A 16,257-nucleotide genomic window follows, 5' to 3' on the forward strand; every position below is an offset into this window, starting at 1 on the left:
ATGTGGCGGAACCAATTGGTAATAGAGCGACGGCAATGGTCCGAAGTGTATATTTAATGAGATGAGGCTGTGCTTGTACCCTCTGATGCTGTGGAAGGCAAGACGGCAAGATATCCATTTCTCAAGGAAGAGAAGACGGGCTGTGTCTCGCACTGGTGCTTGATTTGGATGTTTGTTTTGGTATCTTGCCCGCCTATTGTGACAGACAGTTGTGGTCTTCTTTGTTCTGTAAGATACAAGCAGTTTTCAAAGAGAAAGACACTGATCTTTCCCTCATGGCACACGCTTTTTTTGTGACTACGGTGAATTGTGGCTTTATTTGAAACGTGGATGCAGAGGGCTGGATTGAGACAGCTTCTGCTACGTCATCATTGACACCAGCTGACTGCAAGCTGAAGCATATTTTGTACGTCGTATGTTGAAGAGGAGCTAACGTCAGACACAAGCTTGGAGCATCCTTGTCAAGAGCTCTGGGCGGTAGGACAAGACGGGAACACTAAACGGAAGAGCGTTGTGCTAATGACTTGCAAGGGAGGCTTGCGCTAAGGCTCAAAATGTGGAACGCCCCACCGTCGTTTTTAACGTGTTTCAGAATGCGACAAGGTCGGCCATTAAGGAGAAAGGATCAACTTCACTTTCCAAACAGCGCAAACCCAAATCAGGGAAGTGCCCTTGTAAAACAGGATATCATACGCTTTTAGCTGCAAAGCAGAATGACATGCCGTGAGAAGAGGGCAAGATGGATTGTAAGTAGAGGCCGAAGAAGCTTCTCTTAAAAGGCTGTCTAAGCGGTGGTTCTCGGAGGGTCCGGCTTGCTTTCCCTTTTTCTTTTTCGTTCTTTTGGCTCGTAGTTCAGACCGCCTTTCTTCTGGACTCCGCTGAGGCGGTGCTATCTGTAAAGAGAGCGGCTTCGAGGTCGATTGACGAGCGCACGCTGCGCAGTTGGGCAGCAAGGGAAAAAAAATTCATAGTTTAGCAGGAGATCGCGGATTTGTTAAAATGCCCGTACGGAGTAGTTATGCGAGCTAAACGCGTGAGGCGAGAAGCAATAACCTCGCACCGACAAAGGCCACATTTGCCGGGGCCGGGGTAAAGACAACCAAAAAAGAAACGGAAACCTAGGAAGATCGCCACATAATTGCAAATCACGGCAAATGAACGAGGTGTGGGCGCACAGCAGATCATCTCTGCGAGCACTGCCGTGTGTCCACAGGATGTTCATTTTGTCTCCGTTGCCTTATTTCCTTATTTCTTTTATTAAAGCATCTGTCGACACCCCATGGCGCCTTCCTGCTTCGCCGTATTCCAATGTGCAACGTTCCTTCTTGCTTGCCAATTACCTTCATACGACGGCCTTGTTTCGACTGGCGGGCTGTCTTACGTAGACGCGTATGTGACATAATCGGGACCTGCGCCGTGTTCTGTGTGCAGGCGCACACGATATATCCCAAACAGCCTCACCTTCTCGTTGGCTGATTTATGTTTTATATCACTGTCCACTGTGACCCCCGGTGCCCCTCAGCTGCAGCTGGGTCGCTGTTGTCCGTTTCCCACGCAAAAAGCGGGCACCGTGTTCAGTGGCCTACTCGTAATAATGAGCAGCTCTCCTCTGGAAGCGAGTGGATGGAACTGTACAACCCTGCAGCCAAGCTTCCCACGATCCTCACTTACTTAGCAGGGGCCTTCCTTTCCTCCTACCTTTCCGGGAGGCCACTTTCAAGCAAATGGCAAGAAAGCGCCGGAGAACGTTCCCCGCATTTCTGCCACTTTCCGTTCTTTTTCCTTTTTTTCCTTCTTCCGAGTTTCCTTTTCTTCTTCGGCTTTCACAAAAGTATATCGCTCCATATACAGCTGGCAGAGGCTTGGCCTTGTTGGCTTCTTTCTCACCACTGCTGCCATTCTCAACAGAATGTACCTATGGTCGCCTGTCTCTTACTAGGGGCTTTGACAGTCCACCGCAAGCAAAAGGGGGGTTGTCACCTGCTGAGCACATCTTAGTTGTTTTGGGAACTTATGACGTTCCTCCCGTCCCACTGGAGCACCCATCGCCAGGCAACCCCGGGAACTAACCTTTTTTCTCCCTGGCACTTGCTTGTCTTAAGAACTCTCGACATCCGCTCTCGGCATATTGTGATGGGCGGAGGCTAAGGAAGGAGCAAACGAGATCCCCATCTTCTACCCAGTCGTTCCTTTCCGCTGGCCGATTTCTTTCAGCCCATGCCCGGCTGGTCACGAGCGTTTCCTTAACCCTACTTTATCATTCCCAATCGTTCTCTACCTGGCGAGTCCAGAGAAAGTCTGGTTTCCCTTAATCCTTGTACCTAAACGACATCTCTTCTCTACTTCCTCCATCCCGTCCCGTCTCATCTCGTCTTGTTGCGTTTCGGTTTGTTTCGTCTCATCTCATCGATTTTCGTCTTCCGAAGCAGCCACCTCTGTTGGGCTTATGCTCTCTGGCACTTCTCCTTGACAGATCGGTCCCATCGCCATGCCCCCAACACTCGACCTCGGACGAACGTCACATACCAAAATGTCTACGCCACGCATCAACTTGCGGCGAGCTACGTCTTATACACATGATAGAGGTCCGCTCTCATCGACTTCGTCACGCTTCAGCTTCAACCATCTCCTCTTCACGTCTCCTCCACCATCTCCTGGCCTGCCGCAGTTGCTCCCACGGCCTCGCAGATCCGCCACTATTGCTCGACCAAGCAGGCTCGTCCGCGCACTGTTAATATGCTCTGGCATTGTCTGTTTTCTGTATATAGCCGTATCGTTCTTCTGGCTCGATCCTGGGCCACACATCATCGACACCAGTGCTTTTGCTTGGCCGACCGCCGTCCAGGGCAACAAAAGGAAGTATGAGATGGTCAGCCAGGACAGGCTGCCTCACTTTTCCACGCCGGCAATAGTGAACAGACACGGCAATGCCATATGGACCGTGTCTATCCCGCCAAACTCTCATTTTCCTCTCGCTACTGAAGAATACGTCGATATCTGTGCCAAATGTCGCGAGGTGGCTAGCCGAGTCGACGAGCTGCGCCGCAAGGGACTCGGCATCGGCAGCTTCGGCAGCTTCGGCGGCTTCAGCAGCATCCCTGGTCTTGGCGGCAGCAGTAAAACCGGAAAGCAGAAGTCGTTATCCGCGAAGCATTTTGTTGACGTTCACGAGGCTGAGCTGGCGGGCTATCTGGCCGGCAGTGTTTCCATTGCCACCCTGATGAACCAGCAAGACGAGGGAAACGATCTCGTTGGCCAGCCAAAGGGGGGGATGCTAGACAGGCCTGTGTGCGCACGCAGCTTGACGTTTGTGCTCAGCTCCTCGGATGCAGGCCTCGGACAGTCGTTGATGTTTTTGTGGATGTCTTTTGCATTGGCTCAGAACGAGGACCGCCCGTTTTTTATCGACGACACCCGCTGGGCCTATGGGGATTACACCAACATCTTCCAGCCACCGCCAATTCCAGACTGCCGTCCCCCTCTGCGCCATGAGATGCTGCCATGTCCGCGCCAGGCCCGCCACCTTATTGTGACTGCCGAGACAGCAAGCGACGTCTTTGCTATCGAGGACGACGACACACAAAGCGCCGCAAAGACGGCGCATTTCTTCGATCTCGCCCGCGTCGGCTACGAGGCTCTTTGCAAGCTGAATACCGACGATAGCAAGCATGTCGTCGAGAGGGTGAAGCAGTTCAAGGACAAGACGGTCAACAAACAGGCAGAGGCTGCAGGGACGGGGGCAGCGAACAGAGGCACCATTGTCGGCATACATGTTCGACGAGGCGATCGGCACCCGCTGGAATTTCAGTATCGCGAGTCGTATATGCCGCTCAACCTGTACGCCGAGCGAGCCCACGAGGTGCTCGAAACACGGAACAACAAGCGCACAGCAGCAGGGCAGCTGGCCCGCAGCCACTCCCTGATGGTGGTGGCATCAGATGATCCGATGGTGTATGATGCGAGCGAGTTTGCCGGCGCCACACGCGCTCAAGACTTCATCAAGCTGGCAGGCAAGGCAGCAACAGTGAACCAGGAAAAGAATCGCGATGCCAGCTACATGCACAAGTTCGTGGACGAAACCTTGGGCTGGGAGGGCGGCTTCTTCTCGGCCATGTTCTGGAGCCTGGGACGTCCGGCCATCTCGGCCAAGAGCAGCTCGTCAGCGGGAGAGACGGCCGTTCAGGAGCCTCCATCCCCCGAGACGCTCGGAGTGCGCAGCTTGATTGGCCGTGCCTACATGATGGACCTGGTCGTGCTCGCCGGGGCTAGCGATACCATTGTGTGTGCTGCCAGCGCCACCGGGTGCAGACTGCTGGCTGTTATGATGGGCCGCGATGCAGCCCAGTCGCGGGGCCAGTGGATTAACATAGACGGCAACTATGGCTGGTGGGCTGCGGATTTTTGAAGCGTGATTTTCTGGGCGTTCTTGTTTTTGGTGTTTTTGCTTTGGTGCATCAACCGCCTTCCTTTCGATTTCTTTTGTCATCAGCCATCAGCATTGGGGCTATACCCCGGGGCGTGCACCTACGAAACGAGTCATAGCGAGGCAAGGAGCAAATCGGCAGCATCTACGGCGAACAGGGTTTGGTTAAGGCTCGCATCTCACATCATATCATAATTGTTCAAAAGTCTTTTGGAGATAAACACGGAATGTTTGGTCAAAAGTCAGGCTTCAGGCCCCCCCAATAAAATAATTACAAAAGAAAAGGAACAAACGCTCGGGTGAAACGAATGCAGATGCCACGCCACCTGAGAAAAGGCCAACTGCGATCCCAAGCCTGAGGCAACATATAAACTACTCCGTACTCGTACGTTACTCTACCACATGCAGCCAAAGGCATTGACGAATGAGGATGCGGCAGTTTCTCCGAAAAGGGGGGTCGTATTCGCGGAACAGGCCGTCGAGTATGGTCTAAACGGTCGGAAGGCAGAAGTCAATTGAACAAAATACACAAAAAATAGGACAACAAAAAGATCATACAGAAAAACAGCTGATCCAAGCGGGCCTGCAGCACAATATAGCCTCAGGAGCTTTGCTGATCGGACGATAGGCAGACAGAAGGCACTGCGACGACGAAGGCAAGTATCTCTCCATGCTAAAGCCGCCAAGGTGGTACCTGCATTTGGCGAATTGTGAATGCGGATACGAATACGAACGGGGCATCTGATTGGCTAGGCATCATTCAACAATTTGCGAGCTTAGGAAGGGGGGGGTTGACCGCTTTGCGACGGGCATTTTTGGCGTCGTCGGATAAAATATAACTGAACGGTCCTGCCGCTTCGATTGTGAGCCAATTCCATCTCTCCCCTTCTCAATCCAACGGCCTACACTGACAAGTCTCTAGCCGCGTGGACAGACTCTTGGCCGCCGCAATCACAGGAACCGGGCCGCGTTTCTTGCGCATAGAGCTTGCTCCGAACTCTCTTGCAACCTGTCTTCCCTCATCTTCCCTTCTTCGGCCTTCTGGCCTCCTATCTCTACTTGTTAGCAGACGCGTTAGCAGGAAGCTGTCCTCTTCCACACGACCCAGATGGGTGTCTTTCAGGATGCGGCGGGGCCGCTGCTCGAGCAGTACTCGCAGCTGGGCATGGCCACGCAGATTGGTGTTGGCGTCGTGGCAGCGCTCACCGTGATTGTGTTTCTGAACGTCGTTCAGCAGATTCTGTTCAAGAATCCCCATGAGCCACCAATGGTCTTCCACCTGTTCCCAATCATCGGTAGCACGATCACATACGGCATGGATCCTCCGCGCTTCTTCAAGGAGAACCGGGCCAAGGTATGTGGACGCTCTTTGCATTCTGGCCGCGTTTGAAGCATTGGCTAACGGTTTGCTCTTTGTTTCCTGCAGCATGGTGATGTGTACACTTTCGTCCTGCTCGGCCGCAAGACCACGGTGTTCGTTGGGCCGACTGGCAACGATTTTATTCTCAACGGGAAGATCCGCGATGTGAGCGCTGAGGAGATCTACACCGTGCTCACGACGCCCGTGTTCGGCCGCGACGTGGTGTACGACTGCCCCAACTCCAAGCTCATGGAGCAGAAGAAGGTATGCGCTGCCGATGACTGTCTGCTGTCTGTGGTTGTCTCATTCTGACCCAATCGTGTCGACAGTTCATGAAGTTCGCCCTGACGACTGAGGCATTCCGCTCCTACGTGCCCATCATCTGGGAAGAGGTCAAGAGCTACTACAAGCGCACTGCGGACTTCAAGGGGCAGTCGGGCGGGGTCAACATCCCGCCCAAGATGGCGCAGATCACCATCTTCACGGCATCGCACGCACTGCAAGGCAAAGAGGTCCGCAACCAGTTTGACGAGTCGCTGGCAGACCTGTATCACGACCTGGACATGGGCTTCAGCCCGATCAACTTCATGCTTCACTGGGCACCGCTGCCTTGGAACAACCGGCGCGACCATGCGCAGCGCACGGTGGCCAAGATCTACACGGACACGATCAAGAGTCGGCGGGCAAGGGGCGAGACGAGCGCGCAAGATATCATGTTCCACCTGATGAACTCCACGTACAAGAACGGCACTCCGGTTCCGGACCACGAAATTGCGCACATGATGATCGCGCTGCTGATGGCAGGCCAGCACTCATCGTCGTCGACCAGCTCTTGGATCATGGTTCTGCTAGCATCGCGGCCCGACGTCATGGAGGACCTGTACAAGGAGCAGGTGCAGGCTCTCGGCGCAGACTTGCCGCCGCTGCAGTACGAGCATCTGGCTAAGCTGCCGCTGCACGGCGCCATCGTCAAGGAGACCCTCCGGCTGTACGCCCCCATCCACTCGATCATGCGCAAGGTCAAGCAGCCGATGGCGGTGCCTGGAACCAAGTATGTCGTGCCTACCAGCCACGTGCTCATGGCGGCGCCTGGTGTCTCAAGCAAAGCGACCCGGTCTACTTCCCCAACCCGGACCTGTGGGACCCGTACCGGTGGACGAAGGACTCGCCCAATGCGCCGAATCTTGGCCGCCCCGAGGAGGAGGACGACGAGAAGATCGACTATGGCTACGGTTTGGTCAGCAAGGGCTCCGCGTCGCCGTATCTGCCATTTGGTGCCGGCCGTCATCGGTGCATTGGCGAGCAGTTTGCCAACGTGCAGCTGCAGACCATCATCGCCGAGACTGTGCGGATGTTCAAGTTCCGTAATGTCGATGGCAGCAACAGTGTCATTGGCACTGATTATGCCTCGCTCTTTTCGCGGCCGCTGGAGCCTGCTGTGATCCACTGGGAGCGTCGCGAGCAGGTCGCGCAGTAAGCTGCAGGGAAGGAGCGGCGGACAGAGGCCAACGGCTGCGCCTGCTAGAACAGAGAAGACTGCGAGAATTGCGAGACTGCGGCCTGGACTTCAGCCACCACTGTAATCACGGCTGCTCCTTCTGTTTATATATGTACTCCGTACAAGCCTTTTAATATTGACATACAAAAAAATGCCATACGGAGCAGGTGTGTTTGTGTGAAAAGTGGAGTGCTCATTTGCTCTTTCTGTCGCGGGGAGAGCAGCTGCTAATACCAGCAGGCGCGGATAGAGGCAAAATGGAAAGCGCAGTGGGCCAATTGGCGAGGCCAAAGCTCCGCCCCGAGTCTCCGTCCTCCAAAACCCAAAACAAGGAAAAGGCCGGTTCCCCTCGATGACACAGCCGTTTAAAAGCTTGAAACAAAAGGGGAGCCGCGGTGACGGCCAGCAGCAGCTCTGTCCGATCGCATACGACGACGTATGGATTAAAACACGGCCAAACCAGAATACAGAGAACGAGGAATACGAAGTACAGGCTCAGCAAGCAACACACAGCGACCAGTCTCAAAAAAATGGAATCGTACACCACCCACTACATTTGCCGCCATGGCCGACAATCATCTGGGACCATTGCTACGGCTCTGGGGCATCTCGGTCAGCCAGCTGCCGCCCTTGGAGGCCAGCGCTGATGACATTGCGCCATTCCTGCTGGCGCTGCTGCAGGAGGCCGTGGCTTTTGTCGACACGGTCGACGACAGGATGCCAACGGCATTGTGGAAGCCAACACACAGCAAGATATTCCGTGGGAAGGAAGCCGGCGGTGCTGGCAAAAAGGACAAAGTACAGGTCAACATACTGCGTCGTCGCGTATCTGCGGATAGACTCAAGATGGTGGCAGCCACACGAACAGCGGCCCTGGGCGGCGTGCTGGCAGCCAACGCGGTCCAAACAATTCTGCCAGGCAAGAACAAGAAGCTAGAGTTCAGCCCATCCTCGGAGACCTGGTTCTGTCGCCGCTCGCGCCACCCCAATGCTGCTATGGCCGGCACGGCCTCGTGGACCGAGTTTCGCACTTATCTCAAGGACAACCACGCTGCCTCGGAGGATGACATGACGGACAACATCACGGGTGCACGTGAGGCGCTCGTCTGGCCTGCCGCCGGCCTCGCCCTGCAGGGCGCCGAGGAGGGCGGCCGCCGCTGGTCTAACTTCCCGCTGGGAGTGTACGAGATCCGGCATAAGCTGAGCAAACCCTTGCACACCCGCGTCTTTCCCGTGCTGCAGATGACGTGTGCGGCCGTCAGTGGTGGCAGTGGCAGCGAAGGTGAGGACCAGATCCAGAACGGCAACGACGAACTACTGGTCCCCGAGTTTCTCGTCGTCAGCGTTACCGTGAACAACTTTGCCACGGCGCCCATGCCTGGAGAGGATGCCACCGATGTTGCTTTGCGGCTGAGCAGCCAGCCGGGCGTTGTCTTGGGCTTCTATGCAAGCGTCGAGCGCGTCCGGCTGCTTCCCACAGGCGCGGGTGATAACCGCGGCACCGGACTCGTCGAATGGGTCATGGCCACGACGTCTAATGCCCGTGGCGCACTGCCGTCCATGGTCCAAGAATTAGCTATCCCGGGAGAGATCTCAAAGGACGTCCCGCTGTTCTTCCGGTGGTTGCAGAACCGCCCACGTTTGGACGATCCTCTGGAACCGGCCGCGGCTGCTACCGAGAATCTGCCTCAAGCAGCAGAGCCAGCTGCCTTCCCTTTCCCACTCATGGATGCAGATCTAGCAGCAGCAGAACCTATATTAACGCCTACAGCAGCACCTACAATAGCACCTACAGCAACACCGCCGCCACTCATAGCTCCGGCGGATACGCACCCATAGGAAGTCGCTCCCGGCGAGGTGGCCGTGTCTAGCGAGGCGCCTGTGGCTGGCTCCAACGAGGTGGCCTTGTTTCTTGGCCAGGGCACCGTAGCACAAACAGCTGCGGATGTCAATCAGGCCATCGATGAGGCCGTGAACACAGCCATGGATACGCCTGGTTTCACGTGACGGATGGCCTGCGTTCTGTAGTGCCTATTCCTATTATATTGTTCTCTTTCTTTGCGCGCATTATCATTATGATATCCCCTTATCGTTTTCTGTGCATAACACAGCCCATAGCTTTATGTGGTTGCAGCCCAGATTTGACTTTACTGTTTTTTTTTGTCTATTGTTATCCATCAAAACAAGAGTTGCTACTTCTCCTCGGGCCAAAATAAGCTGTCTAGGTTTATATGGTCAATATACACAGCTGCCAGGCCAGGCCTTTTGAACTCGTAATTAATAGTTATGCTACATGCAGCAGCAGCAGCAGCAACAACAACACCACGCGGCAGCAGAGGACAGGTTCAGCCCCCGACGAAGCAAGTACTCGCCGTCGTCGCGCACCTGCCTGCCCGACTCTGCCCTAGCTGTAAGATACGCAGTTCCCGGCGGATGCAAGCGCCACCCATCTCCTTCATCCTGTTTTTTTTTTCTGCCGGTCTGTCGTCTAGTAAACACGCTTGAACGGAGGCACGGGCTTGCACTCGTTCTCGTCCAGCGTGGTGCTGATTACAGCACGGTACTTGAGGTCTACCGGGCCGTGTGGCTTCTTCTGGAAGCTCAGCGTGTGCTTCATCCAGTTCTTGTCGTCACGGTCGGGGTAGTCTTCGCGGGCGTGTGCGCCACGTGACTCCTTGCGGTTAGAGGCAGACACAGCCGTTTGCACGCTAATTTGTTAGTAAGCAGAAGCGAAGCAAAAGTAGGAATGATGACTTACGCGCAGGTCAACAGGTTCCGAAGCTCCAGGGTCTCGACAAGATCCGAGTTCCAGATCATGCTGCGGTCCTTGATGCCCACATCTTTAAAGGTCTGGTCGACCTTGCTGATGTTGACGACGCCCTCGTCCAGGGAATCCTGCTGGCGGAACACGCTGACATCCTTCTGCATAGTCTTCTGCATCGCCAGACGGATTTCGGCCGTCGACTTGGGGCCGTCGGCGTTGCGGAGTTCGTCCAGGACCTCGATGGCGTCGGCACCGGCGTCGGCACGCAGCGGCTTGAGCTTCTGGCCCGGCGTCGACTGGTCGCGGATGGTGTGCGACACGGCACGGCCAAAGACGACGAGATCCAGCAACGAGTTGGCGCCCAGACGGTTGGCGCCGTGCACCGACACGCAGGCAGCCTCGCCACAGGCAAACAGGCCCTGAACAGGCTTGTCCTTGCCGGCCTCATCGACGGTCAGCACCTGGCCGGTGTAGTTGGTCGGAATGCCGCCCATGTTGTAGTGCACAGTCGGCAGGATGGGGATCGGCTGCTTGCGCACGTCGACGCCCGAGAAGATGCTGGCCGTCTCGGAGATGCCGGGCAGACGCTCGGCAAGCACCTCGGCCGGCAGATGGCTCAGCTGCAGGTACATATGATCCTTCTCGGGACCGACACCGCGGCCCTCACGGATCTCGACCGTGATCGACCGCGACACGACATCACCACTGGCTAGATCCTTTGGCCTGGGCGCGTAGCGCTCCATGAAACGCTTGCCCTCGCTGTTCAGCAGGTAGCCGCCCTCGCCACGAGCACCCTCGGTGATCAGGCAGCCGGCGCCGTAGATGCCGGTCGGGTGAAACTGCACAAATTCCAGATCCTGGTTGGGCAGACCGGCACGCGCCACCATGGCCATGCCGTCACCTGTGCAGGTGTGTGCCGATGTGCAGCTGAAGTAGGCCCGTCCGTATCCGCCTGTGGCCAGGACGGTGCTGTTGGCCAGGAAGCGGTGCAGCGTGCCGTCCTCCTGGTTGTAGGCCAGGACGCCGCGGCACTCGCCATCCTCCATGATCAGGTCAATGGCAAAGAACTCGATGAAGAAGTTGGTGTTGTGGGCTAGCGACTGGCCGTAGAGCGTGTGCAGGAGCGCGTGACCGGTCCGATCAGCGGCAGCACAGCACCGATAAGCCTGGCCACCCTTGCCGAAGTTGCGCGACTGACCGCCAAAGGCACGTTGGTAGCTGTCTCGTTAGCCTCGCTCACGGTCTGTCTGCCGTCCCGTCGGCTTCGCGCCACAAGCTTACATCTTGCCCTCGTCGGTACGCGAGAAGGGGCAGCCATAGTTCTCCAGCTCGATGATAGAAGCCGGCGCCTCGCGCGTCATGTAGTGGATGGCGTCCTGGTCGCCCAGCCAGTCGGAACCCTTGACGGTGTCGTACATGTGCCAGCGCCAGTCGTCCTCGTGCATGTTGCCGAGTGCCGCGTTGATGCCGCCCTGGGCTGCCACTGTGTGGCTTCGCGTGGGAAAGAGCTTGGATATGCAGGCCGTGTTGAAACCGGCCTCGGCCAGACCGAAGGCAGCACGCAGGCCCGAACCACCGGCACCGACAACGAGAGCGTCGTACTCATGGTCCTGTCTTGGTCAGCAGGGCAAAGAGCTGCGGAAATGGAGAGGCTGCCACGTACAATGACCGGGTACTTGTTGCTCAGGAAGGGCGATGCCTCCTTGGCCCGGAGGTGTCCATTTGAGATGATGCGAGCTGTAGACAGTGTAAGTGTTAGCGGTCGAGTGCTCTGACGTTCAGTCCCTCCTCTACCCAGACAAAAGGCTTACCGGCTGGCCGCGTGCTAGAAAAGTTTCTTGTGGACTGAAACGAGACAAGAGCCAGCAGTCAGCATGTCTGTATGTTGAGGCAACGCGAGAAAAACAACAAGGATCCGTCACGCACCGCTGGCCGGGCGACTGACGCCAACCGCTTCCAAACTCGAGCAGACGACATCTCGTCTAGAGCTTCTGGTCACGCTGCTCGTGTGTCTTGCTGTGATGCGACTCTCGGCGATTTTGGGGAGAGGGGGATGCTCCTCGACAATCGGCGGCTCCGCACTACCAGCTGACGGATGTTGCGTGCGAGGGAAGAGAGGGTGGCGGTGGTAGGAGGGAGAAGAAGAAGAATTAGAGAGGGGAGTGGAGAGAGGCAATTGGGAAAAGATGATGCGTGGGAAGGAGGAGGATGGGAAAACCGCAGGACCAGTAGAAGAGGAGCCAATGACGAAAAAAAGAGGAAACCGCACAATTCCGAACCGCTCTCCCCGGAACCCCCAAACGCCCCAAAGCCCAGTGCTAGCCGGTCGGCCTGCGAGCCTGTAGCCGGCCAATCTGCTTCTGCCAATTTCACATTATTACTCCCCGCGACTGCTAGCGCCTCTCTCGCCCACTGTGAGCTTCGTTCTTAGCCGAGGACCTGCCGAGCGATGTTGGTCCGTGCGTCGACGTGCTGTGTCAGCAAACTTCACCACGCAAAGGAAAGCTAGAACAGAGAGCAGAAGCGGCAGGATCCTACTACAAAGTCAAAGTATATACAAGAGTCTTGGCCTCGACGGTAATCGGACTTTCATTGTGTCTTCCCACGATTACACCATCCCACCGGCTGCTGCTTCTAGCCGGCCGTCGATAGCAAAGCTCGGCTGCTCATCCGTCTTTACGGTGGCATGTGACATGTCCACGGCACTGACTTGCCACCTCGCTCGCAGCATCACTCAACAAATTGCAAAAATAAATGGTTATATGGAAACCGAGAAATGCAAAAAGTCTAATTATCCAATGGGAATATGCCGCTGCCGTCACTCGGCCAACACATACCGCAGCATCGCCAGGAAGTTCTCGTTGAGCTTGTAAACCTCTGCGATAGCTGGTTTTGCTGGCTCTCCTGCACTTCGTCGTAATCGGTCTTGTCGCTTCGCCCGCTGTTTCCGTTCAGCATCGATTGGGCCCAGCTCGTCCTCAGCCTCCTGGGCCGCCTCGTCGTCCGAGTCATTGCTGTTATCGTACGCCATGTCCGCAAGGTCTGCATCGTCCAGGCCGAAATCTCCTGCACTGAAGCCAATGGGCACTGCAAGCGTCGAGTTGCCTCCTATTCCCAGGCCAAAGCCATCGGTGCTGCCGCCTTCCGCTGCCATCTTCTGCCGTGTCTTGTCTTGATGCCACTTTTTCCGCGCCTCCTGCCAGGCTATCAGGCTGTTGATCTCGGCAATTGCCTTGTCCTTATCTAGAACCCCGAGTTCAACTGCACCCTTGAAGAGTGCGTTCACGTCGAGCGTGCCGTTCACGGGACCCTTCCGCAGAAACTCCAGGATACCCTCAATCCACTCCATGAGTTGGGTGAAAAGTCCGTTGTCGTGCGTGTGCACCTCGTGCATGAACTTGTAAAAGTTGTGTTCGTGTCGCTGGCAAAGGTCGATAAAGGCTTGCACCGTCTGGTTCGGATCGGCCGACGCTTCCTGCTCTCGGCAGCTCTCCACCACTTTGATCAGGTCGTCGATAAACGTTGCAAAGTCCGTGATGCTGCTGTACACGTTGGCCGACTTGTACACGCGGACGAGCGGTTCGTAGAATATCGTGAACAGATCGCGGAATAGAGAGAGTGTCACCGGCTCTTCAATCAGACTCAGCATCATCGCCTTATCGCGCTGCCGAGTGAACTGCTTCAAGAGCTGCTTGAGGTACGAGAAGAACTGTGCTCCCTGCTTGAGTTCCTCATCCACATTCTCTATGGCCGAGGTGAACGCCACATAAGCGTTGTACAGCCGTCCAATCTGTTCTGGCGCGAGTGATGGCTCAATAAGCTCCGAGCGTAGCACGCCCACGATCAGGTCGACATCATCGGCTTCCGCTTCTCCCCGGATCTCCATCTTGATCGGCTCGTCGGCATAGACGAATGCCTTCAGCTTATCGACAAGTACGGAGTCGTCGATCTTCGCCGAGAGGGCGTCGATAGTCTTCTGAAAGTTGCGGATGCCATCGTGGAGCGTTAGAGAGAAGATGCGTTGCATCAGCGATCGCGCTCCAAAGGGCTGGGCCAGAAAGATGTCCAGGATTCCTACCAGTACGGCGGCCGGGTTGGCGGTGCGTGTGACATTCTTCATTACCGTATATGGTATCAACGAATGAATGCGCTTCGCCTGTGCAAACAACTCGGGCGAGTTGTCTTCCGCCAGAAACAGATGGTAGATGGTTGCCGCCACCTCGATGCGCAACCACTCAGCAAACTTCTGGTACTGTATACTCAAGTCCTGGATGGTGTTCTTTTCCTTTATCTCTTTGAAGAGCATCGTGAGGCCGTTCCGCTCTACGATATCCTGACGGAACCTGCAACTCGTTAGGATGTGCAATTGCTCTGAAAGCGGGGAACAGAACATACTGTTCCATGTAGACATCAAGGTCAGCTGCTCGGCGTCGAGCGATCTCGTAGAACCTCTTTTGCTCTTCGACACGCATCTCGTCCACAGCCTTTCTCCGCGTGATATCGTCAACATCTTCATCTCTTGGCGTTATCCGGTCCTTAGTCAGGAAATCCTGAATGGCGTTCGACTGGGCAATCTGCTCGTTGCCGAGGAGCGCTCGAAGATACGCCCTCAGAGAGATGCGCTGGGTTTCCCGCCAGAGAACGGCAGACTACTCCATGACGTTAGCTGTTGATCACCGACGTGCCTTTAACCGTGAAATGTGTCGTCGTCTGTTTCTTTCACTTACGCCTGGCACCGGACTCGTAGGGGTCAGTGGTGCCCTCGGACTCAACGGCGCATCCATCGAAGGCCGTGGTGATGATCTGAAAGAAGACCCGGATTTCCTTTTATCTAAATAATGTCAACTAGAGCACTGGGAAGAAAGGGGGGAATCTTTCTGCCTGCTCAGACTGGCGAAGCGACAAGGTCACGCACCTCGGATTGACAAATTCTTGAGCGACTCGCCCAAGCTACCTCCTGTGCTTGAAAAAAGGGTCATCTGGGTCGAGACAGACGAGACGGATGAACCGTCTGAGTCATTGCTGCTGACCATGGAACCGAGGAGGTAAGACGACGTGCTGCTCGACTTGTTCTTTTTGGGCAATTGCGGAAGCACGCGCCCAGGAAGCTCAGTATGCAACGCTTTCTGCAGGCGAGCAAACTCGCCGTACCGTCGGCCGATAAAGTATTCAAGCTCGCCCTTTTTTTTTATCCGTAGGATGAATTGCTTGTTACCGTCAGCAGTTGCGCGGGAGATGGGACAGGCAAATACTAGCATACAGCATGTTTGTGGTTCCGTATATTGCGTTTGATCGACTGGATGCGCACGCCGGCAACGTTGGCGTCCCAGCCATTGATAAAGTTGCCTTCAGGGAGAGAGCCCAAAACACCACTGTCTATAGCGTTACGGTCGACGATCTCGAGTTCTGTGAAGCGAATGCGCTCTTCAAAGCCAGACGACGTGCGAATGCCCGAGACCATCATCAGCTCAACGAGCTTTTGGGCCTTGATGGCCAACTTGCGCCGCTTTTTCTCTTCGAGGCGGTCCTCGGACGACGAGATGTGTTTGCTAGAAAAGGATTCGAGGAACTGCAAGGTCAGAAGGCCAGGAAGCTACTTCTGAGGGGATCCAGTCTCGCCCGTTTCGAGAAGGGCACTCACCACTTGCAGCTTGTCCTGCCAGAACTCCTTCTCGCGGGCCTTGTCGAGGAAGGGAAACTCCCGGACATGGTGGACAAAGATATAGCGCAGGATGGGGAGTTCGGAGTCAACAGGGGAGACCTCGCCAACCTCCGACTTGAAGGGAGCACCGAAGCGGCGCAGAGCCGTAGGCGAATTGAGCTCCGAAATCTCCCATTTAGCTTGCTCTCCAAGAAGTTCACGTTTGAGGTCTATATTGTGTTCAGCTATAGATCCGGAGCAGTCGGAGACACAATGGGACAAGGACCCCGAATCCAAACTAACAGTGTTCTTGTTTGCCAGTCAAGGTCTGTCCAGGAGGCGGAAGCTCGTCTGCGGCCGTGATAGCATTTATGGTGACGTCGTTGAGACCGGGAGCGGCGGGGTCTGGTAGAGTCGCGGCCATGCTATCGCTGCCAGCAGGGGGTCTGCTCGCGGTACCTGCGCCGCCCAAAGGTTCTGGGATGCCGCTCATTTCTGTGTTTGCGAAAGGAGACACCAAGAGGTAAGAAGTGCGGACGTAGGAGTTGAGGAATTAAGTGCGTATCACTAG

The 16,257-nt window shown here is 55.7% G+C and overlaps 4 protein-coding genes across 4 annotated transcripts; 3 read left to right on the forward strand and 1 right to left on the reverse strand.

Annotated features, from left to right (window-relative positions):
• Positions 1 to 2,530: 2,530 nt before the first annotated feature.
• Positions 2,531 to 4,405, forward strand: CMQ_5842 (uncharacterized protein; the record flags this gene model as incomplete). Its single annotated transcript, XM_014316488.1, has 1 exon — positions 2,531 to 4,405. The coding sequence occupies one exon, from the start codon at positions 2,531 to 2,533 to the stop codon at positions 4,403 to 4,405; it is 1,875 nt and encodes a 624-aa protein (XP_014171963.1).
• A 1,126-nt stretch (positions 4,406 to 5,531) lies between these two features.
• On the forward strand, positions 5,532 to 7,260 carry CMQ_5845 (14 alpha-demethylase; the record flags this gene model as incomplete). The annotated part of the gene is made up of 4 exons (XM_014316491.1): positions 5,532 to 5,777; positions 5,850 to 6,047; positions 6,113 to 6,834; positions 6,891 to 7,260. The coding sequence occupies 4 exons, from the start codon at positions 5,532 to 5,534 to the stop codon at positions 7,258 to 7,260; spliced, it is 1,536 nt and encodes a 511-aa protein (XP_014171966.1).
• A 585-nt stretch (positions 7,261 to 7,845) lies between these two features.
• CMQ_5867 (uncharacterized protein) lies at positions 7,846 to 9,120 on the forward strand (the record flags this gene model as incomplete). The annotated part of the gene is made up of 1 exon (XM_014316513.1): positions 7,846 to 9,120. One exon carries the CDS (start codon positions 7,846 to 7,848, stop codon positions 9,118 to 9,120), a length of 1,275 nt encoding a protein of 424 aa, XP_014171988.1.
• A 649-nt stretch (positions 9,121 to 9,769) lies between these two features.
• Positions 9,770 to 16,179, reverse strand: CMQ_5900 (succinate flavoprotein subunit; the record flags this gene model as incomplete). Its single annotated transcript, XM_014316546.1, has 13 exons — positions 9,770 to 9,989; positions 10,040 to 11,263; positions 11,327 to 11,655; positions 11,709 to 11,782; positions 11,857 to 11,890; positions 11,991 to 12,126; positions 12,883 to 14,388; positions 14,441 to 14,694; positions 14,773 to 14,876; positions 14,961 to 15,225; positions 15,306 to 15,614; positions 15,687 to 15,916; positions 15,990 to 16,179. 13 exons carry the CDS (start codon positions 16,177 to 16,179, stop codon positions 9,770 to 9,772), a joined length of 4,875 nt encoding a protein of 1,624 aa, XP_014172021.1.
• Between the last annotated feature and the right edge of the window lie 78 nt (positions 16,180 to 16,257).

Source organism: Grosmannia clavigera (assembly GCF_000143105.1).
Source record: "Grosmannia clavigera kw1407 unplaced genomic scaffold GCSC_146, whole genome shotgun sequence".
Classification (NCBI taxonomy): domain Eukaryota; kingdom Fungi; phylum Ascomycota; class Sordariomycetes; order Ophiostomatales; family Ophiostomataceae; genus Leptographium; species Leptographium clavigerum.